Source organism: Perna viridis, chromosome 12 (assembly GCF_037379345.1).
Source record: "Perna viridis isolate PV_CMFRI_1.1 ecotype Kerala chromosome 12, ASM3737934v1, whole genome shotgun sequence".
Classification (NCBI taxonomy): domain Eukaryota; kingdom Metazoa; phylum Mollusca; class Bivalvia; order Mytilida; family Mytilidae; genus Perna; species Perna viridis.
In genome coordinates this window covers 32751910-32777088 of record NC_142456.1, presented here as the reverse complement: position 1 = coordinate 32777088, position 25179 = coordinate 32751910, and the positions used below count along the sequence as shown (strand labels likewise).

The window sequence follows — 25179 nt, the reverse complement described above, 5'->3', positions numbered from 1 at the left end:
TATTTCAATTACGATAAAAGCAAAGGTGTCACGATAATTTTACCATCTTATATGCGAGTAACTGGAATTATCCAGTAAATTTATTTTAAATGCTTAAATTTTAGAATTTCAATTTTGTTTAAAGTAGTATGTTAACAAAAAAGCTAAATTGCTTATCATGGAGTGTATATTAAAATAATAATAATAATGATTAAAAAAAAAACAAAAAACAAAAATCCCTCTTTTTCGCATACTGAACATACCTGTTCATCAAGCGTTCCGGAGATGCTGAATGACCAGACGACTATCGTCTGCCAAAACTATGCCAGAAGCAGAGTCTGATTACGTGGGAAATCAAATGGAAATGACAGCGATTTCCTACTTATAAATAATTCGTATACGAGTTGTAACAGGAGTACATGCATTGTCGGAATTTATACAGGTAGATTCTACATTATGTGGATATAACGAGAATACATCTTCGTAGAACTGAAACCAGATCCGATAATTGAAAGTGACAACATTGACAAAATGTAACACTTCCGGTACATCATGAAGATTTGTCTAATGCAGCTGATTTTATATGTTGGCTTTTTTCTTTTTTTTTACATATTGAACTTCAAATTGCAGTATATGGAGTCGGCTGTCAGGAACCCGCTTTGCTTTTTTTTTTTAATTTAGTGGGGATTGATTTTATTGCACAAATATCCTTCCCAGTCAAACCCTTCATCTTGTGATAGCAACAGTATTTTAAATTTTGCAATTAGAATTTTGAATACAAATGTATATATATTAATGAAAGGAACTTTATAAACATCTAAATGAAAAATTATAGTTATTCTCAATATATTTAAAGTTTTATCCCATTGATTTAAAAGATATTCAATAGAAATATAATGAAAGTGAAATGGGGAAAGGATGTGAAACTAAGTGTATGGAGAATGGGAATATCCGAGATGCTGTAAGATGCAAGAATGCATTATGAAAGAAAACGAAAAATCAAAGTACGACTGGAAGAATCTTCTTTGATGCTCCTAAAATGGTTTTGGCTCTGGGAGGGAGTGTTGGTATACAAAATTAAAAAAAAAACTTTTTGTATCGTTTTTATTCTTCCTACATGATCATATGTTCTCGAGATCACCATGTATATAATTGATAAAATTTGATTTTGTTTTTAAGTACAATTGTTCATTTTTCTCCTCCATCGGACTCGCTCTTGTGGCGAGGTTTATCTGTATTCAGGGCTTTAAGAACCTTGGGATTATAACATTTCGGATCAGATACCATTCGCATAAATAAGTTGCGACGCAAGCGTGCTCTTTGAAGGTTACTCCGCTGTTGATCAAAAATGATTTCGTCGTCATAATCCGGAAAAACGTCATCATATTCATCCTCGGTGTCAACTTCCTCGGGGCGATCGTATTTCTCTGCCTCGATATTCGATTCGATTGATGCACGTTGGTTCAGAAGCTCTGAAGCTTGCTTCGAGATAATCCTCCAAGCGTATTCGATATCAGATTCAACTGCATCTTGTGCACATACGCAAAATCTGATGACGTAATTCTCGTTGATGAGAGCGGGTACTGTATAAAGTCGAGCGCTCTCGTTTATCATTCTGTTTAGTTTTTGTGTAAGAGAGTTTGGCCCCTAAAGTAATAAAAAAAAAGAATCGTCTTAATAATGTAAATAAATTGACGTAAAATGATTAGAGAGAGAAGTTCTCTACAAAGGAAACAGAACATTTTTCACAACACTCATTTCATGAGACATTACATTTATGTTTTATCTACGATGTTAACACGTGCATTTGTTTTCATTTTATTCAGTCATTCAAAGTAGTTTTTTTAGAAAAGTTCGCTTTCCTAACACTACACTGAGCATGATTCAAACAGGTTTCCAACTGAAAAATGAATAAATAGTCCTATGTATAGGATTTTGTTTGTACGTGCCTTTAATTTCGGATCTTTTTTGTCTTTGCCTTCATTGGTTCTGTATTGTACTTTTCTGTTATGATTTGGTTTTTGGTTGTGTCCAATTAATTTAACAAGCTTAGGTTTAAACTAGTCCTAAATACCAATATATTGGTCATTCAAAGGTCTTTCAAAGGTCTTAAGCCTATGGGGTATATTTGATTACAATATATTTAAATGAAATATATGCCTCCACTATCCATTAACAATAATGTTGATATTGACAAAATGGCATCAGTTTTATCAATGGAACAATTTGCAAAATTAAATTCATGTACACGCCTATTTCCATATTTTCATGGGGAAACAAGAACAAACCAAGACTTTTCTTATTAGATATATTTGGATAATTTGAACATAGTTTTTTTTAATTAAAACTATATACATTGGAGAATTGGATTTATTATTTTGATTTATTTACTTTAAATTAGAGAAACAATTTTAACTATAAGGTCTAGAGTACACAGGCAAATGTATTTCTCGTGAAATTCATGTTAATCGAGCTTCACATGAAATTGACTTAAAACGACTTTCATGAGAACAATTCACATGAATTTTACTTGAAAAATCATGTGAAGTAATTTTTCCATGGTATTTTTCACTGGAAAATAATAACAGTCATTTTTTCGAAGAAATATTCCAAAGATTCATACTAAGTACTGCTGCTGTAGAGCACCTATCAAATACCAAATTTTAGAAAGAATACTGAAATTTTTGCAGCAGTTTAATTTTCAATATTTATGCGGTATTACATGAAAATTGAAATGTCCTGAATATAATGTATTCTTGGTAAACCATTATATTTTCATTTGAGGACCGATCGTAAATTCAAAACTTCACAAAAAGATTGATATCCGAAACCGCGAAAAAAGGTGGGCACGAAAATTTCCCGGTTTAAGATAACTATCGATTTTTTTTCTCAAACGTGGAACTTTGGCCATTGGGATTGTTTTGTGCTAGTAATTTTTACTTATTTATTTTTCTTTAATGCAGAACAGAAAAAGCATGTATTGTTACATGTTAGACATATTGGTATGCCATACAAGCTGAAAAAATTAGTTATGGTTCTAAATAAATGTATGTCTCTTCAAAATATCAGAATGTAAAAATGTTGTGTAAAGATACAGCAAATCGAATTACTCATCTTTTCGAGAAAAAAACTTGAACTGATAGATAGTATACTACTAGGTGAAAACAATTCAAACACTGCATGTTTCTATTGTTTAAGAGTATTTTTGCACCAAACCGTCACAACCATACAAAATATATTAGAAATTATGTGGCAGAAATATACTTGACAGTTATAGTTTTCTAGAGAAAAAAAACGCAAAAACCAAAATGATCATATTTTAACAATAAAAATGATTTCCAACCTTATAAGTACAAAGGTTCCTGAAACAAATATAAAAAAATAGCTAATATGGAGTTTGGCTGTGTCTATGAGGGACGGAGCTATCTGTACTCAAATAAAATGTGACTTTGTTGATAACATCACTGTTGTTATGCAACCTTGTTCCCTTATCAATATCATAAGCGACCCTAAATTTGCTTAATATGCACAATATCATAGTAAATTCTATCCTATGAAATAAAATAAGAACAAAGAATTGAAGTTATCTAAATTAACTTCATTCTCGTACATACGTGTAACAGTAAAATAAATAACGTCATATCCGCTCATCCTATCAAAAGAGAGAAGATGACTGTCAATGATGACTCCGGGTTATATTTGAGAGAAATTTATGGAACAAAAAATTTACCTGGGCTACCAGGTTACGTTGTTATATCGCTAGGTCTCAGTCGACCAACGGGAATCTGAGAAACCTCATATTAACCCACACTGTTCATCTGCGTTAAAAGTTCAAACAATCACCTCATAATTGGTAATGTCACTTCATTAAAACGTCACTTCCGACAAAGAATTTGAGCCATTCATGTTTTGACAGAGAATCTACATTGACGCTCCGTCCCCTCCGTCCCTATAAACCAGATGAACAGTACAAGGATGGTATGACAAAGTATAACAGAATGTAACCAAGGGCACAAGTGAAAAGTAGCTCCTAGACTGCACCAATTAAAAATAATGACTTACAGTGCGAATACATTCAACCAATGAAATCTTTGTCTGAAAAAATCACATGATTTCTACAATGCAAATAAGAAAATTGTTCCTTACTTCTGCCCCAGCGACAAAACTTGAAAAAAAAACAAAAAAAATCCTTACTACTTATGACGTCATCAATTTTTTTTTTGGCGTTGCCATGGAAGTTAAAATATTCTTAGACTTTAGATAGATCGTACCTAATATTTCTATTAGATAGACTTTCTTAGTTGTTCTCGAATATGACCTTAAATGAACATATTTCAGAAAACATCTAAGTCACCGAACTTGATTTGATGATAATTGAGCCTGAACAAGGGCAATTTGTAAAACATTTTATATGGATTCTGTAGGGAATTTTCGCGCACTATTAAAATAGTTATCATATATATTAAGAACGATTAACTGACATTCTTTCAAGTTTAAAAAAAAACATTATTTTTTTGTAATATTAAAAAAAATCTAAAACTCCAATATATTTCCCACCAACTATCTTCCCTTTGAATTTTTTTTCCGCCAATTATCTCCCTTTGAAAAGGACTTTTTACAGTTAATATTTGTAATTTTACCAGAATGTAAAGATTTTTCTAAAATATTTTAGGCATATTATTTTTACATCATTTAAAAACACTGGTTGTTGTTTGAAAATTTATATGTCCATAAGGTTTTGCAAGATGACAGAAAAAAAATTCTCCATGTAATAGGTATTATCTATCTTAAGTTTTGTTTAAGTTTTGTTGCGGCCGCTGGTGCCGTCCTAATTATTTTAACGAAACAAGTAATACAAGAATAAAGCTTATACCTTCAACCGGAAGCACACAAGTCCCATTGTCACTTTACCCATAACTTCAAATCTAGCGTCGTTCTTCACATAAGTTTCAAACAACTTTGCCAAACGGATATGCTAGAATAAAGTCATAATGTATGTACTACCTTAGTTATGCAAAGTCTATCAAAGAAAATTTCGAATTAATATGAATAGATTTAAGGAATTATAGGCTTTCTCAATTTTTTATCATGATATATCATGAACACTAATTTTTACATTATGTGTAATATCATTTTCATGTGCTTTAGTTAAGCACTCGATCGTTTTTCACTCTTACTCCCAGTTCTTCCTTCTCACCCCGGTTGAAGCACATCCTTTTTTCAATGATTTTTTTTCTCGGATCTATCTACAAAGACACATATTTGCCCATAATATTTTTACATGGCATATAATACCAATCTCCTGCACTGAGAGTATAAATTTGCTAATTTCAAAGTCGCACTAAGTGTTAAACCCCACCCCTTTATGCAAATTAGTACAATATACCGGAAACGTCTTTGCAGATTTATAATGAGTAGTGTTCATATCCTTTGATTTTTTTCACATCCTGTATAGCATAGCCTAAAAAGCTAAATGATACATAGCAAATCTGGAAGCAGTTATACATGTAGGTCTTATTGACGATTTGTTTTACCGTTATTCTCGACATTGTTCTTTTTTCCTTCCTCCATTTTGTTTAGCTTTGCATGTCCCCGCTCGAGGAACCAAGTGTTTCCTCCGAAATAAATTTCTGTTATTTGAATATTTCTGCTAGAAATGCAATATAAAAGCAGTTTCATACGTACAAACCTTTCGAATGTAATGTTGAAGGCCTTCAACGCCATAAGTCCTGACAACAAACCATAGTTTCAGGGACCGGAAGCGACGACTCAGTGGTATGCCCCAATGCTGTACAAGTTAGTAAAATATCATTTAGGTGATCAAAATCAGTATACTACTTTATACTAGTAGTATATGGAAATTTTTATAAATATTTTATAATCAGAACCATTTCTATAACTGAAATTTTCTTTTGTTCTATAACGGTTTTCAAATAAAAATTGAACAACACAATAATTCGATTGCTTGGGATTAATAAGGAGTGGTCACACAACTTTAACCCTCTGCAGAAATGAAGTGTCCTTGTCAAGTATGTAAAGGACTGATTGTGGAGAATCGTAGTATAAGGCTTGAAAAAGGATAGGGCTGATATTGGTATGTAGTAAATTGAAGCTAATAAGCTCACTATTTAATTTGACTTGAGAATTATTTTGTGGCCGTGTCTGAGTCGATCTTAACATAGCGAAATGATTAAGTACTATAATATCATACAAGATAATTGTTTTGTTTGTCGCATTTACTAGAGTTACTCATTTACTTTCGTTGCTTTGTGTGCATTATTTTGGTTTTGTTATGTAAATTCTTTGTTGTGTGTGTCTGTTTTCTATATCTGGTCTTTGTCCCTGGGTTACATTTTTTTTTTATTTCCGCTAGTATCTTGTTCCCTTGATTACTCTATCATAAATTTCGACTTACCCTGAAATCCTCGGCTTTGTCTTCAGAAGAAAATAAACACTCTATAAGTGTGTGAAAAGTATGTTATTGATATCTTTTGCCTGCAGTTCAATTTTGAGAAATCGAACATAGCATTATTTGAAATTTGATTTTATAATGTTTGTGGTGTTTGAATTGGCTTTGCCTGTATACCGGTATATGTCTTCTTCACAAGCCATTTGGAATTTGTAGACCGAAATGGTGTGTGGAATCTTTAATCTATTTGCCACCTATTTTTTTCTCTTCAGATGTTTTTAATGTTGCCTTAATCGTAGCTATTCTTTATTTCATTTCTGAAAGAATCATTAAAAAACGAAAGGCCCTTATACTGCATTTACGTATTAATTCCATATGAATTGAACTTAATAAAGGTATCACGAATTTTATTCATACAAACATTCGTATGATTAAAATGTAATTATCGCTTTGTTTTGTTTTGTTTTGTTTTTTTTTTTGTTTCTTTGCTTGCTGTTGCATTTGTTTGTTTGGTTGTTTATTTTGTTGCTTGTGGATTTGTATGGTTTTGTTGTTTCTTTGTTTGTATATGAGATTTTCATTCGTGCTTACGTTCCAAATTTCGCAATGGAAATCATACTTATATACGTTTGACCTTATTCACGAAATTATCATGCAGTGTACAACTGCTCTGCAATCGAAACAACAGGAAAATATCTGAAAATATTTACCTACCGTCATGTTTGTGTTGCAAATACAGAGGATCAACTGCCATTGATGACGTCAACATGTCTTTGTTTCTTACCCTAGTAAAAGCAACAACGAATTTGCTGTTAGAACGCGCAAATGACTTTGCAACTTATAAGAAACCGTTTGATGGATTTCTTCATTATTTCTTTTTGGATTGCTATTGAACAATCAAGAACCAGAACCAATTATAGTTCGTAGGAGAAATCGAGTGTCAAAACCACCTGAACGTTTCAGGGATTATGTCAGACATTTGATTATTGTGAACGAAAATCGGTTCGTAGCGAGTTGCCACATACATTTGCTCATTTTCCCACCAAATTATGATACTTTTTTTTTAATTTGATTTTCAATTTGTTTTTTTTTTATGGTTTTTATTCTGTTTTCTGTAGATATGAGTTCCTATGTTTATGCTTCAAGTAAAGGGAAAGGTTTGAAGGATATTGAAAATGTCAATGTTTATACTAAACCTGGTGGAAAATACTTAGACTTGTTGAATATAGCGAAAAGTAATATGCAATATTCGGATGGAAGACAATTTGTGTATATCATGTGTGGCATACCAGACACTTGGAAACTGGAAAGAGATAAAGCTTCAAATTATGAAGAGTCGGTTTTGTTTATGATCTGGACAAAAGTGTCGATTAAGTATCTGATGACATTGTTTGCAAAATTAGGCAGGTGTATGAAGGTTTAAATCAGATTGGCTATAAAGTTGTCTTTTGTACAATATGTACAATGAACTTTGATAAATGGAATCACAATAGATTGAATCAGGGTAAAACATCATTTCTGAAGTATGAAGACAAGTATGTCAAGAACATTTGAATTGTTTTTTAAGTCGGTTGAATCAGTTCATTACTGAACTGAATGTTTCAAATGGCCTATATACACCATTCATTCATTCATTCACCAGAGATGTGCGGGTAGTAAAATCCGTTACAAATATTCGAAACTTGTTCATGGTGTCCGTCATGATAACGAACAGAAATTTCTGTAATTAAGCTTTTTGTAGATTTTATGAATGTGTAAATTTTGACTTTTTATTATTTTTTTTTTTATTTGAATAATTTTCCTTGCATTTCAATTTCGTAGCGCAGCATTGCCACATATAAAATTGATATACTTTATATATTTTTGAAGTAAATTTTAATCTTGTGATATAGAAAATTCGAGGACGAATTTTTGTTTATTATTTGTATTTTTCATTCATATTTATCGTTCATTCATTCATCATACATCATTTGCATATTCACTGACGAATGACTGATGACGTATCGAGTACACCTTGCATGAACTAGCTAATTAAACCTGTCTTCAAATTCATTCCATTATAAAGCGTTGACTTGAGCAGTGGCTGACACCACCTCAGTTGTATTTTTGGAGTTTAGATTCTGTCTAAATCGAATTTATTTTAATATTTCATAATTTCGGAATATCGATTTTCATATTAATTATACATACTTTAAATTATGCAGTTTATTTATGAACGTTTTGCTGAATTGTGTTTTTGCAGAATAAAATATGGCATCCTGAATTCGAAATATTATTTAGCCTCAAGGTAATGACAAAAATACCGGCAACACATTAATCATCCTGGGTCATTGAGTTTTATGGGAGCAATGGGCTTATATCATTTTCTTGCCTTGAACACTTTAGTGACTCAACTACTCAGTGATCGAATTTTTATTGGTTTTCGGTAACCACAATTCCTTGTTATTTACCAATAAGGAATAATTCAAAATCAGATTAAAGAATCGATTAAGTTTAACAAAATAGTTTCTAATAAGCATCATCGATCATCCTTAAAGGGGAATTCCTCGATTTTTACAAAATGCTTCAACTACATTGATTCATAACTGTGCAAAATTTTATTGGGGTAAATAGTCTCATAACGGAGAAATCAGTATTTTTATTATCTTTTTAACCTACCCAGTTGGTTACTCCGCCATCTTGATATGTTATTTCATCAATTTACTACTGGACCGGAAACTGGTATTGACCAATAATATTTGCGTATTTTTGTGTTCGTGTGTGTCCCATAAACAGTTAAAATTTTCTTGAGTAGGATAAGGAAATTTCGCCCAGCTAAAAATAAAAAAAGGAATTTTCTTGTCTCCTTTTTGAGAAAGCCAGATCTTTAATCTTCACTCATGTAAGAACTTGTAAAGGGAATCCTTATCTTTACATGTACACATGGGCTCAACAACAGACACTGCCTGAGGTGTAAATTACACAACTAAACCATTACTTTCATTTTGTGTCTTTTGTGTATGTTCCATTACCTAAGAAAACCTGAGGATTTTTTTTTATCATACATCAAGTATGCCCAAATGTAAATTCATTTGAACTGTATTAGTACAGTATGTTGCATGTAGCATTTCATATGTGGTCGTTACGATGGCCTTACGAGCAATCAAGAATAAATATATTAAATTTCGATGAACTATTCCTAGATTTTTTTATAAATAGTTTCGTTATAGCTCCCCCTATTACATACAAAACACGAGTACACTTCTTAATTTTTAAATAACTATTAAATTTTTTTAGATTGTCCCAAAGAAATCTGTTTGATCCTGTCAAATGTCATTTTCCTAAAGTCTTGGAGCACAGATAGCATAAATCTTACTCTAATTACAAAGATTTTCATGGTTTAAATAATTTACGAATGTAAGGCAATACAAAGTTTGCTTTTACAAATGGCGATGTAGAAGTAATGGCTGCCCCATGTTCGCTTTTTATTACGAATTTGTGGACATATTACACATCAGATGCAAGTAAAATATCACTTTGATAAATAATTATAAACAGCATAATTGTGTTAAATCTATAGAGATAATCAATCGATGCCCTAAAACCGTCAAAAATACCCAAAAATGAAAAGCGCGCGAAACGTTGTGATTCCGATTCGTGGGAAACATGTTGACGTCACACAAACGCAAACATTGCAAACAAAAGAAACCAGTTGATTTCAAAGGTTTTTTCCACTTCAAATCTTCCCGAATCCCTTCATAATTATTATTTAAGGTAAGAAAACACCAAAATTATCTTATTTATCTGAAATATAACTACAATGGCAATCGATGCAATTCAAGATGGAGTCCAAAACTATCGATTTCTAAGCCAATCGAACTCTGAGGAAAAAAAGCACTAGTGATGAGAGCATTTTTTCCACACCTGTCAAGCGGTATGAAAATTTAAGCAAAATTAGAGAAAACATTCTTCTAACACAATACTTTCTACTTACCACATAAGCGAGCAGTCGAAATTAACAAGCATCCATTTATTTGGGTTGCAGTTGAATGAAGTCACATTCTGGCAAAAAATACTTTTAAAATAAGTATAAATATATGGATTCATTTACAAATCAAAACTACCTTAGGGCAATAAAATGAGTGTTTTTTTTCCCAAAAGTTATGTTTTTATGAACGTTAACCAATCCACTCGGTATATATAAATGACGTAGCCTTGGTTGCCTAACAGCAATAAATGAGCGATGCTCGCGAGAAAGTTACACATACATACGTTACATAGATAAAATATTATATGTGATTTTAGCATGATCGATTTTTACACGTCTTTTACCTGAATCGAACAAATAAATTGTGTGACACATTTTACGTAAAATATTTGTGAATTGAGACTTCACATGAAATTCACGCGAAGTGTTCAAAATCTTATGATGTGAGGTTTATCAGAAAATCATACAAATTTCTTGTTAAGTTATGGTGAATCTTACGTGAACTATATTTCCCTGAATCTTATTTTTTAATAGTTATTCATAATTCGGCTATCGTTGAATTAATACAAAATAATATGAAACATTATGAGTTGAAGATGAATCGATGGATGGTTAAGTGATTCATGAAAATGGTGCTATCACTGTCACATCCTATAGGACACCTTTTGTGTGGGCAAGTGAACCTAAAACAGATAGGACATACCTCAATACCCTTTATAAAATGTTGGAACTCAGGACAAATCAGAGCATTCCCAGCGTACGCCGCATCGATATGGAGCCACACATTCTCTTTGGCGCACACCTCTCCTAGTTCTTGTATATTGTCAAAGGAACAGCAAGCTGTTGTTCCTAGGGTAGCTACAACCTTACACAGCAATACAAAATGAGACAGGTAAAATACATCAGGATTTGGAATTTCGATTTCTACTGATATTTATAAGTGCAATTAATGTGTGCAATAATGTACTTATTGCAATGTGTTTGTACGGTGGCAACAACTTGAATGTGTATTTTTAATTAAAATGAATCCTGACGACATACTTAGGGTATTTGAAATCCATGTGGCTTTTAGTTCCCTATCATATACATTTTATCATTTAATGTCTTCCTTAATGATGATAATTATTATCTAGTAAGTAATACTTACATAAAAAGGGATCAACCCAAGACGCCTGTCTTCCTGAAAACAAAATAAAAACGTTTAATTACCTCTCTGTCTAATAATCAGGCAAAATTTGTATAAGGTGTGACACAAGAAGCAAAAATAAACGCCGATAATTTATTGCATTATCCAAGGTTTTATACCCCCATATTCATAATTACGTTTGCCCTTTTAAACTCTTGATAGGTCAAATTTAAATGAAATGCACTAGGGAAAATTATTTTTCTGCATTTTAGACCTATTTAAGTAGTTAAACATATCTACGTGACAGATGCTTCAGTGTTAATTCAAATAGTATTTTTTTTATTGTTTTCTAGTTGTATTGAATATATTTGAGATCAGAAAGACCACATTTAAAATCGTGCTTAAATGAATGTTTTGGACGTCACTTTATAATATCGTTAGTATTATGTTTTCAATCTTTTCAAAAAGTAATCAAGGGAACCAAGATTCTAGCGGTAATCAAAAGAATGTAATCCAAGGACAAAGACCAGACATGAAAAACAAACACAACAAAGAACATAAATCAACTGAAATAATACATGCAAAGTAACAAAAGCAAATAAGCAACTCGGACTCCACTTAAAATTGGGAGTATAGCCAGATGAACCGGTAGGGTGAGCGTCTTCTGCTTTTCTAGAAACAAAGAAATTTATTAAAATAACGTTTTGTAAAGACAACCATCAAAATTACTGTTTATTAAAACAAACATATCCTCGTTTTGATATCGTCAATATCGATGTGCTCTGCAGGTATTTTAAAGAGTAACTACTTATAAACAACATTAAACCTAAATAAAAGAAAGTCAAATCTAGCATCGGGAAGTTGTACCAAGTGCTTTGCATTGAACGAGACTCAAGGATTTAGGAGCTTTCTAAATTACGTAATATAACAAATTTTGATTAAATAACCTGATATAAATCGGGTAAGACAAGTCTTAGTACTTGGCTCTTGAACCCCTTCGGTAACAAACAATGGCTAAAAACGACTATAATTATTGCAAATTTCGATTTGCTGTGCACGTGTTTACAGCGAGTTAACTCTCTGCAACAATATATTTTGTGACGACTTATTTAAAGGCATTACATTCATTGTTTGTTAACATCACCGTTATGCATATCCTTTGATTACAGTATCTATTTATAGCCATTTACTATAGTTTGTAGTTAGCTTAACTAGATATTTTCCACAGACATTTCATTGTAATTAATATATCCCCAAAGAAATACCAAAGGGTCCATAATTGAACAAATACACAATATATTTAGCAGAATGAAATACAGTAGCATATAACAATGAAGATAAGGAAAACAAAACATCGCACGATAACAAAATTACGATAATTAGGAACTCCCACAAAGAAAACGAGAGTGACATATTGTCAACTTTCCTTTCATCTGTGGCAATATCCCTTCGCCACCTGCGTATGGAGTATTCATATCACAACTCATACGTTATGCCAGAGCTTGCCGAAACTACGCAGACTTTTTGTAACGCGCTAGAACTCTAACAAATAGGCTTCTGGAACAGGGTTATGTTGCTACAAGATTGAAGTCATCACTATAGAAGTTTTATGGTTGTCATCATGAACTCGTGGATCGTTATGGTGTATTCATCTGCACCATGAAAACTGATTTATTCAACAGGTCATAGTTTTCCTTTCGTCGTTTGTCTACCCCGGACTTGACTTGACTTTTTATGAGCAACTCGGCGGGTGTTTCTAGAAAAACACAGGACGCTTACCCTACCGGTGCACCTAGTCCATGCTCCCATCTTTTAGTGGAGTCCGAGTTGCTCATTTGCTTCGTTACTTTGTATGTATGATGTTAGTTACTTTATGAATATTGTTGTATATGTTCATGTCTGGTCTTTGTCCCTGAATTGCATTATTTTGATTACCGATATAACCTTTGTTCCCTTGATTACTCCAGTACTCTGTATGTGTAAGCATGATTTGCTCTGCCAAAGGACATATTACCTCTATTGCTCTTTCCAGAACATGACCTCTCAATGCAAAGTTTTCATCCACATCCAGTTGTCTCATCTTAACCATGCCTATCATGCCAGCTTTCTCTACACAAGAATGGGCCTGAATTAAAACAAAAAAAAAACACAAAAGTCTATACACAGCCAAATGCGATATATGATTGACATTTCTTCGTATTTTATAATCATATAATAATTTATATATCTTAATCAAATGATTATATTATGATTATATATGTTAAATTTGGCTGATAATCATATTTTTGTGATAAAAACATACGAATATGCTATGATAATTATACAACAATCATACGTAAACTGAAACATGTGATTATCATATCATGATTGACTCATATATTGTAAACCATATGATAATATAAACCCAATAAGATTATCTGTCCCTTGAAGATGACTGTTTATATTAGCTTATTAAATAATATATAACTTGTTTTTTACATGTTTTATTACGTAAAAGAAAAATCTAGTAGCTGGAGCTTTTAACAACCGCGAAAATACTAAAAAATAGTACATGAAGTCCAATTTACACGATTTATGTTGTAAAGTACTTTCATACGCACGAGGAAAGTTTCTTTCTATCACGTACCAGTTTTGATGAGTAAGCCACCAGCTTTGGGAGTAAGATTCCGTCATCAACGAATGGAAATTTGCCTTTCAGTCCTTTAAGAGTGGTATGTCTAGCTGCAAGTAGTGTTATCAATACACATTCGCTAGCAGATCCCTGAAAAGAAAAAATAGTTTACACATTATTGTGAAAGTACTATATTTCGTGGGGTACCAATTTTCGTGGTTAGGCCCATCTTTACAGTTTGGTCCCCAACAAACGGGAGATTACCATTGATGTGTATACTGCAAACCGCAAAACTTTAACATCTTTGCAGTTTAAGTGTGCATTCATGTTAAGAGAAATGAAGATAAAATGTGTTTATGTGAATAAGAAATCAGTTTCTGGATTTATTTTGTTTATGACAATACCTTTAAAACAATGGAAAATAAAGATATTCAATGACAAAGGAGCTATTGCATACGTTTATTTGCAGCATAAGCACAAAATCAAATAAATGTCACCATAACATATTGTTTTTACTAAGTAATGATGTATTGATTTTAGCAAATAAGTGAATATTTCATACTATTAAATTTTGAATAATATGCAAATCAAATACCTGAATTACACCACCACCGGTCCCGCCCTCATGTAGGAAGTCATTAGGTAGTCCAAGCATTTTTCCTGCAAACAACAAGCAACTTATTGAAAACTGTTAAACTCTAAGGACCAACTGTTACAAGATCTGTCCAACAAGTGGGTTGTTTGGGTTTCTGTCAACGTTAATTCACAATAATTTAAATTCATTTATTAAAATGTTTTATACATGTTTTGATAACGAATAGAGATCAAATCAAAAATTTCATAATCGGTTCTGACTTTGATTATAGTGTTGCTCTACTATTAATTATAAAACTAACTCTTACATAACATTTATGCTACTAGAGTTCTTGAATTTTAATTTGCATTGAATAGAGTCAGCAAATATAAATATAAAAAATCCACAGATATCTTTAAACGTCTATATGTCCATATGAATCAATTGAACCAAAGGAAGAAAAGTATTTTCATCAGAGATTCCGTCCAGTCTGAAAAAAACGTTGTTAGAATAGTCGCATTAAAAGGAGTCTCGTCTCACTATTGAACCGCAAGGGTTTTTTACATATATTGTTGTTATGTATTCACAATTATCTTTAATACGTTATATTTCATAAAAATAAACGTTCACGCTTTTTGCCGCCCTTCAAACTTTCCCTGTAGATATGCTTTAAGGAACACAATACACTGACCAAACAAATCTTATATCATGGAGACGTACCAAACCAATCTAACATTACAATCTCCAACTCTGTACAGGCTGGACTTGCCGCCTAAAGAAAAAAAAAACAGTACCGTATAGCGTGTAATTTTCGCGTGTGCCAAATTTCAAGACTTGCTCTTTGAATATGGGTATTAAATTATTGCAGTCTTTATGCTTGATGTCCCTTTATACGATCTCCAGGAAATAATTGTGAAATATCTGGATTTTTTTAATGCTAAATAATTTCCAGTTATACGATATTATTAGATGCATTAACGTTATTTGAGTTCTCGAATTTTAAATTGCATTGTATTGAATTTGTATTGTATACAAATTTGAATAATTCTTTGTGTTAAAAAATACTATAGATAATGTTTTATCAATATGAACTATCAGTTCATTATTAAAAAACAAATAAACGTTTAGATTAGGTCATGTTTAAAATGAAAGGGAAAGATTTGTTAAATACTATTTTATAGATGTACAATAATAATAAATAAAATGCAACAGAAGAATTAAGATTGATCAAATTAGTGTTTGAATTTATGAAGTGAGTAGACATATTTATCAGCTTAAAATGATACAAAAAATCTTTCAAAGTTTCCATAACATAATCGATGCAACTTACCCATGAAAATCCGACACATCCTATCGCATCAGATAACATATCTCCGAGGATTGAAGGGAAAGAATTACCTGCTGGAAAGAAAGCGTGGAATTGTGGATGTTGCCAGTGTGTTATCTGGATGGGAAAAAATAAAAAAATAATTGTACAAAAAATGAACAGTAAAAGACATTAGAATGATATTTGAGCAAAGTGCACAGAGGGATGAAAATTGCAAAAATCTCCGACAGGAAAGACAAGATACCTGCAATTCTGTACAACTGTGCTTTAATGGAATGCACTGGTAAAAGTACATTATTACATTTTGTCAAGAATGTTCTTAACGAATGTGGTTATTCATATTAGATTAATATTTTTTTTCTACGTTTCTCATGTCATGCTTATCTGTCAAAATATGTAAATTTTATAAGCGCTGCAAAGTTTCCTTTCGGGAATATTTTTTCTGTGGAGTGCTACGTGACGTCACATATTGTGTGCAGCTATGCAATAATTTTCATTATCAGTCGACTGGCGTCATATTGAAAATAATCGTATAAGGAAGATCAAAGAGATTTTAAACAAAATAGCGATAATATGTAGTTCTTAGTTACAGTTAGTGTTGAATTGATATACAAATCAGTCTAACAAAAACTCCTTGACCAATTCCAAGATAATTGTCATGCTAATGTGCAAACTTCTCCGAAAGCTCTGTACTACAAAATCAATAAAGAATAGAATGAACTGGAACTTTATTTAAATGTGTTAAATGATACAAATATAATTTATTTAGATTTTAGACTATGAATCACAAACTTTCCAACGACTCCAAGGTGTCAAAACATACTCAAGGAAGATAAAACATGTATTTTATGCGCCGATAACGATTAAGAGGATCGATGAGTAATCAAAGGAACCAGGATTCTACCGGAAATCAGAAAAACGCAACGCAGTTACAAAGACTAGAATGGAAAACTGAAACACCTAACAAAGAACATACAATAACAAAAATAATACGCACAAAGAAACAACAGTAACTGAACAACTCGGATTCAACTATAAATATGTAGACTCTCCGGGGTGATAACTTTAACTAAAATATTTGTAGCTATGTGTTACCTGTTGTACATGTGTTTTATCATCATTCCCATGTTCTTAATGTATATATGTTGTTTACATGTATTTCAGTACCATATTTGTTCGTGTTAAAATATTAAACTAACGTTATTAGTTTTGTGACAGCAACAGATCATGTTCTTTATAAATTAAAAATTGATTGATTGCTTAATTTTTTACATCCTAAGACAATTTTCAAGATCTGTAATTCGTAAATATATCGTTTTAATATATATATTTTTAAATAATAGCTTAAGGAGGTAGACCTAGGGTAAGGGACATAACTCTTAAAATCAGTGACATGTTTGTATCATATTCAATTTCACCAAAACCTCTCAAGCTTTCATTTGAAACCGAATGAAATCAGTCCAGGTTACTTTGATACTTACATGATATTGATGTAAAATGCTGAATACAAACGTTCAAATGATTTGCAAGAGATGTGTCCCTTACCTTAGATCTACCTCCTTGTCAGTGAGCGAGCAGCAACATAGGTAGTTAATTTTCGGATGCGCCAAACCGAGAATACAGTACCTGAACCGATTCGTGCAACAAACATTGCGATCGGTCGTCGATCACCAATCAGTTTCCGGTCAGTCATCGATCCGTTAAACCGATCCATTTAACTGGTGATCGCATCACGTGATCCCAGAGTGGTCAATGTATTTTACGGTTTTTGTTTTTTTCTTTGTCAATTTTATACGTATTTACATAATGTAATATATTTAAACATCAATTTATACTTTTTTTAGATTTCTTTTATTTAAAACAGATCTTACGTCATTTTACATAACAAAACTACGATCAGATCGGTCTCCGGTCATCGGTCATCGATCCGTCAGCGATCAATCAGTCAACGGTTATCGATCCGTCAAATCGTTGCGTGGATCGGTTCAAGGACTGTAGCTACCCTACATTAATTACTACTTTATCCAAATTTACCCCGTATGTTCTATATAACAAACACTCCCTCTACGCTCAACGCGATAAAAGCAATCAAAAAAAAATTATTCAGAAAAAAACTTCGTGAGGGCAATAACCCTAACATTTCGGATGAAGAACTATTCGCTACGGTAACAGTGAGTGACTTCGTCTTTTCTTTTACTTTGTTTAGCTTTTCAAACACATTTAAATCTTTAGAATTTAGCCTTAAACAATAATACAACTCATACCTCTGTTAATTGCATCCACTTTCTATATTTTAGGGTTGAAATTGTCGAAGCTTTTGCAAAAACAATGTATTTTAATGCGAATTTTTGGATTATTGTTTTTTAACACTTAGACCAGGAATATTTCGATCTGCCATATTGTCTATTTTACCATAAAATTTAACAAGAGACACAATTAATAAATTGCAGATGAAAAAATGAACGTCCTACATGCTACCTAAGACTTCAACTTAGTTACTTATTCGTTTATGTTCCTTGTTTGTTATTCAAAGAGGTAGACTTAGGGTTAGGGATATAATCTTGAAATCCGTGATATGTTTGTATCATATTCAACGTCATCCATAGCCTGTAAAGTTTTCATTTGAAACAGAGTGAAATAAATCTAAAATACTTTGATGCTGACATGTCATTGATCTAAAATGTTTTCTACAAATGTTCCATTGACTTGTAAGAGTTATGCCCCTTTGCCTAGAACTATTTCCTTACACCTGATTCCCAATTCATTCTTTGTTATTTTTGTGTAACTTATTTTTCATTCGTTATGCATTTCTCTCTCATTAAGCAATACAAAATATCTCAATTTTAAGTCGGTAATTTTAAGACTTTAATTCTACAAACAAAAACGCAAAGCTCACAAAAAGAAGGTGACGCAGCGGATATAAAATATAGAATAAATTACAGCAGAAATAAGTAGCAAAACGAAAAAAGTAACAACAAATATGTATCAAAAAATTAAAATTGTACACGAAATACTAGTAAATAATCAACTTAACGTTCTTTGGCTTTGTTAACAGGATGATATACGATCCACAATATTAACCATTATTCATTTGTTTTAAGATACTTTGATAAAAAAAAAATAATGAGCTTATGCGAATGTTTTGTTCCCGTAGGTAGAACATGATAATCAAGATGATTAATCTCTAGCAGATATTTAAAGATTAAAATAGACTAAATGCATATTCAGTGAGAATATTCTTTTAAAGATGGATCAAGGCATAACAATGCTTCATATTCAAAATAGAAAATACAATCTTGCTCTTGCACGTACCAGTAAACAAACTTGCGATTTAAAGAGTATAAAGATATAATGAACATATATTGATACGTTTTTTAAAGTCAATGCAGAGGTATCCAGATTTTAAGTCTCAAAGATAAGTGGGACAAAATCATCGTTCGGAAAGAGGACTCGGTGACAAAATCTTGAGAACAAAACAAGAGGTTTCATAATAAAAAAAAAAGAATTGGTTGTTTTTTATTTTTGCAAAACCACAAAGGGGATAAAAACTTTCCTTAGACATACCATTTGACTACAAGCCCTTTATAAAGAATTCGAAAAAATATTTTGCCAATTGTTAGATCGTCGTCCAGCCGACGTCCCGTTTATTTAAGTCCGCCATACATCCTCCACTCACCCATAGTCAAACAACAAGAATAACTTACCCCTGGCATAATATATTTGTCAACATCAATCATAATGTCGTGAAAATCCTCTCCCTTTTTCGGAGCTTTTCTAGGAAGCTTTTCCTTTAAATATCCAGGTTCGACATCTGGAGTAACGCGTCGTCTGCTTATAGTCTCCATATAATCCGCAATATAGTCCACCATTTCTTTGCCTCTTTTCCTAAACTCAGAAGCGTCCATCTTGAAATAGTGCATGAGAAAATCTTTAGATCTCGTACAATTTTTCGACTATTTGACTTCACAATGCAAGACCATATATGTTAGAGTCGTAGATTGTCGTCTGCCACTAGTTTTTTTAACACCGGAAGCACTCAATTTAGTGCTATTAATTAAAAGAATAATTAATTTTAAATGGGAGAGTGTTCTCTATAAAACAAATCATTTACGATTTTCTGTGGATGACTTGAAGATGTTTCGCTGACTTTACTATTTCCGGAGTTTTATTAAACAGCACTAAATCAAGTAATCAACTATATTTAATCGCCCGTATGTTCACAGATTCTTAGAAATATATCTGACAGATTAAGTTATCAAATGACGCTCTTGTCTGTGGTGTTTAGTAATTGCCAGGCAATGGACAGTTGAGCATAAAGATTGTAGGCGGAATTGAATATAGATATAGTGGTTCATCATGATGAATGAATATGTATATCGATAATAATTTGTCAGTAAACTTTAAAATTTTGTTTAAATCTGTGGACTTCTTTAAATGATTACATATTAATTCTTGATATTAATTCTTGACAATTGCCTACTTCTGGACTTGCAAGTAAAACGTTGTAAACTATGTAACTCCCTTTATTGATAAAACATCTAGGATCAAAAGCAAAATGCGAATATACTTTGATGTTCTGTTGACACATCATCTGTACTATGTATTCTAAACGCAAAATATTGGTCATCTGTGCAGATTATATGAATGACACGTAAATGGCAAAGATAAAAACATTCGTGATGTTGAACAAATTTGTGGATTAAATACGTGTGTACGCATGTATATGTGTTTATGTCGTTTTGTTCTAAGTGTAATCGTGGTTTTTTTAAAAGACGTTTTATTAAAAAATAATAGTACGATTATATTCAATATATTCGTTAATTTACCCAAACTATTTCAAAACCAGTAAGTTGAAACGTTTACTTAGGTTCAAAACTGTTTGATACGGAACAAACGCTTCAAATTAATAACCTAAATTACACAGTAAAGTCTTTTGATTAATTTTGAAAATTGATTATGTCCAGAGCATTAAATATCAACCTCTTCTCTTTGCACCTGATTGATTCATCAAATGTACGTAATGAGCAATAAAGCACTACTTCTTTGAGCTTTGTTATATTTCAATGACAGAATTTTCATTACCCTACCGGAGCACCTGGTCCATGCTCCCAGTTTTTGGTTGAGTCCGAGTTGCTCATTTACTGTTATTGCTTTGTATGTATTATTTTTGGTTGCTTTATGTTCTTTGTTCTGTTTGTCTGTTTTCCATGTCTGATTTGTAAGAGTTGTGTCCTTTACCCTAGGTCTACCTCCTTAAAATATGCAAATTACATAATAAATATATTTACACTAACGCGTGAGCCTAAATAATTGAGATATACGTTTGTAATAGTATTTAAAGTCAACTAACAGCAACACATCTTCTCAGATGTCTGATGAGGAATTAGAAATTAGGAAGGGTGTAAACACATTACATTAGGCTCCTCCCCCAACTCAAACCGGATAAAGTAAAATAAAAATATTTTTTTGAATATCAGCACAAATATTCTGAAGCATTTTCGTTCAGAATTGAAACAAAAACCTCTCTGTCTCTTCTAAAACAAAATGATAACAGGATTTTAAATAAGATTGACCAATCCAGCCTCTACTTAATTTAGCAGTTCCTGGCATGAAAATTGTCATGTGAATTGGTAATATCGATTAAGAGTAACTTTCAAACTAGAAATACTGTGAGCGACCTCACAAAGAGATAATACACCCGGCTAAAATTCGGGTCAAATATTAAATACTTGGATTTAATTTGATTTGCATCAAGCTTTCTGACTGGTTGGTTCTCTTTGAATAAACCAAACGCCATGGATTAGAAATATAATTTCCAAGGAATATTTCTAATTTTTGACAGGTTATACTTAATAACCTGATTTGGGCATGTTAACACATTTTTTTATTATAAACCTCTTGTAAACTGCCGCAAACCAGGTTATTTCTTACAACCTGATAAAAAAGGAACATTCCTTAATGTAAAATACAAAATATACCCACCATTTTTTAGTCCTCTGACAGTTATCGTATTCATGTAAATTTACATATGATGCCAAATATTCATACATGTATAAGATTTCATCAAAATTAGTTGAGAAGTTGCGCTTACAAGGTTTGAACATGTTAAAACCCTTAGGTTGGATTATCTCCCTTTGGAGTCTTCCAACAGAAATTATGCGTTTATGCACACATACATGTGATTACTAACTTATCATAAAATTTCATCAAAATGACTTTGAAGGGTTAGGAGGGGTTTTAATAAATGAATTTAAACATGTAAACACTTAAATTGAGTTTTTATTTATAGAACCATCTGGCAGTAATTACATCCATTTATTCTTTAATAGCTACATAAGATACCCAAGCTTTTTATATATAAAATTTCATCAAATTTCATCGATTTAGGAGGAGACACAATTACAAAATAGAGGACAGACAGGGTGATTCTTATATATCTCATTTTGGGGACAGGGGATTATTACATTATACAAAGCTCTTACAGTGCGGATAATGTTTTTATTATAGGTATACATAGTTTAACGTTAATTAGTAATATTTATTTCATTTCCTAAGTGTGTTTTATGACAACAAAATTCTTGTTTTAGTATAACAAAAGAGATGTTTTTGGATTTAAAATTAAAGCATATAGAATATCAAATATGTTCTGTTCATAGATATCATTTAGCAATATAAGAGAATGATCGATTAAGTACACGAGGGACTGACAGGTGTTGCAACGCACGATAAAAACAAAAGGGACTGACAGGTGTTGCACGAAAAACAAATTATTATATTGTTCCTTTTCTTTTTTTTCTAATTTGCCTCTACATCCAATTTAGCTTGCTTGAAAATGAAGTTGATTCCTTTTCCATTTTCATATGTTTTCTTATTTTCAATCTCATACGAATAATGAAACCACCAAAAACGGAACTCAATGACCGTTCTATGGTTACTAGCACAACAAATATCCTCAATTGACAAGCTACTGCATGAAATGTCGGAACAAATAGACGATTTGTCTGGAATAAATACATCGAAATGGAAACGGAAGATGACGGTTGACATGTCCATGTGACCTCCGAAAAGAATACAAAAGCAGAAACAAAATTCAAAACAAACTACTGAATATTATAGGTAAACAATGTTTTTAATATATCAACATAGCAGAAAGAAAAAAAAAGTCATCAAAACCATTTTTTCCGAAGCGGAATCTCCTGACCAAAAGTCAATTCTGTGTCACAAAAGTCAATTCTGTGTCACAAAATTGAATTTTGTATTACAAAACTGAATTTTGTGTCGCACAACTGAATTTTGTCATAAAAGTCTATCTTGTATGCAAATTAGTTTACAGAATGATTTGGATATGCAAAGGAATTCTCTCATCCTGATTTTATAAGAAGGTTTCTGATTGGATATAGTAACCGCAGGTTTCCGATTACTTCGAGCAATGCAGGACTAAAGTGAAATTTAACAAAAATCTCTGAAGTTACATTCTACAGTAAAACTGTTTTGAAATTACTAACATTGCTATTATACGTTTTCTGTGAGATTTAAAATAGGTTTTAAAATACGCGATTTTTCTACTTTCGATATATTGGAATTTTCCCTGGTGAATCACGTGATCATTCCCTGACATCTTTCAACTCAATTATAAAATGCTTTTGCCCGACCTGTTAATCGCAACCAAATTTGTTTAAATTTGACAAGATAATTTGTATTAATGTATTTGTCCCCAATTTTGCTGGAAAAAGAAATGAGTCGTCAGATTAGCCAAGAAAATCGTATTAGAAATATGTTGTGCGGTGAAATTTGTTAATCTGTCTAAGTCGGGGAAAGCTTTGTTTTGTTCCACTATCCCTCACTATTTTTTGCCAGATATAGATAGACACAATGAGTTATACGATTACGATATCCAATATTTCTCTCACTTAAGTGCTTTATTATAACCGTGCACATTCTTACCTTATCCACGGTATTGCTGTGAATGCTTAAAGTTTGTAATACATCTGTACATGATGCTGCATATTTTGAATTAATTTGTATATCCAAAGGATTCAAAGGTAAACTAATTTCCATACACAATTGACTTTTGTGACACAGAATTGAAGTTTGTGACACAGAATTGAATTGAAGTTTGAGACACAGAATTGAAGTTTTTGACACAAAATAAACTTGTGTCTCACAAAATTGATTTTGATTACAAAAAATTCAGGTCCCATTCGGTGCCCTGTACATATTGGAAAGATTAATCAAGGGAACCAAGGTTATAGCGGTAATCAAAAGAATGTAATCCAGGGACAAAGACCGTACATGGAAAACAGACATACACAACAAAGAACACAAAATAAATAAAATCATACATACAAAGTAAAAAATGCAAATGAGCAACTCGGACTCCACTTAAAACTGGGAGCATGGACCAGGTACACCGGTAGGGTAAGCGTCTTCTGCTTTCTAGAAACGCCCGCCGAGTTGCTCAAAAAACGTCAAGTCCGGGGTAGACAAACGAGGAAAGAAAAACATTATAACGCAGTGAATAAACTAGTGTTCATGGTGCAGATGGATACACCATAACGATCCACGAGTTCACGATGACGCCCATAAAACTTCTGTAGTGATGACTTCATTCATTCATGTAGCAACATAACCCTGTTCTAGAAGCCTATATGTTAGAGTTCTAGCGCGATACGAAACGTCTGCGTAGTTTCAGCAAACTTTGGCATAACGTATGAGTTGTGATATGAACACTCCATACGCAGGTGCTGAAGGGATGTTGTTACAGATGAAAAGAAAGTTGACAATTCTGAATGAAAAGTCATTTACGTTTGTCGTAAAGTTTGGTCAATAGCTTTCCTTTACCATCGATTTCTAAGTGTAACTCAAGATATGTGGCTGGATTGGTGTTATATTTTTGTGCATACACAATTTAAAGCAGTTCAGAAATGTCAAAGAATTCAAGTTCCTTTTTCAACTAAAACGCCAAGTTTAGTTTCTACATTTCACTCATCCTGACTTAAAAACAGGTAGTATAAGTTGTAAACATGCAACTTCTACATTATGTTTTCTCAACCCCTAACAGTACAGGAATTATTAACTTTTTTTCTTACCTTTTCAACAGAAACGTCTACTATAATTCTTTACTTATCACTCAGTTATTATCAGTTTAGGAAAACAATTGTATTTCAAGTTACAAATGTATCAACT

The 25179-nt window shown here is 32.1% G+C and overlaps 1 protein-coding gene across 5 annotated transcripts; it reads right to left on the bottom strand.

Moving 5' to 3' along the window:
* Window positions 1-1068: 1068 nt before the first annotated feature.
* LOC148602095 (aromatic-L-amino-acid decarboxylase-like) lies at window positions 1069-25179 on the bottom strand. 5 transcript variants are annotated; one of them, XM_088555687.1, is made up of 16 exons: window positions 25083-25179; window positions 19698-19898; window positions 15997-16110; window positions 15387-15438; window positions 14688-14752; window positions 14108-14242; window positions 13496-13606; window positions 11503-11535; window positions 11059-11220; window positions 10362-10429; window positions 7103-7173; window positions 6395-6435; window positions 5669-5767; window positions 4853-4954; window positions 4042-4074; window positions 1069-1626 (listed from the first exon to the last, which is right to left on the bottom strand). In XM_088555687.1, the coding sequence occupies exons 2-16, from the start codon at window positions 19896-19898 to the stop codon at window positions 1168-1170; spliced, it is 1746 nt and encodes a 581-aa protein (XP_088411813.1). In that variant the 5' UTR covers window positions 25083-25179; the 3' UTR covers window positions 1069-1167. The 5 variants fall into 5 exon arrangements, with proteins under 5 accessions (XP_088411813.1, XP_088411814.1, XP_088411815.1 ...); XM_088555688.1 differs by having other exon boundaries at window positions 6395-6414; XM_088555689.1 differs by lacking the exon at window positions 4042-4074.

Bases quoted from the DNA above. Each gene is read 5' to 3' on its own strand.
- LOC148602095 (XM_088555687.1), bottom strand. From the start codon at position 19,898: ATGGACGCTTCTGAGTTTAGGAAAAGAGGCAAAGAAATGGTGGACTAT. The intron at 11,536-13,495 runs GTAATATGTCCT...TTTTGTTTTCAG, and splicing joins TTCTGGAAAGAGCAATAGAG to GAAGACAGGCGTCTTGGGTT. The intron at 11,221-11,502 runs GTAAGTATTACT...TTGCTGTGTAAG, and splicing joins TTGGGTTGATCCCTTTTTAT to GTTGTAGCTACCCTAGGAAC.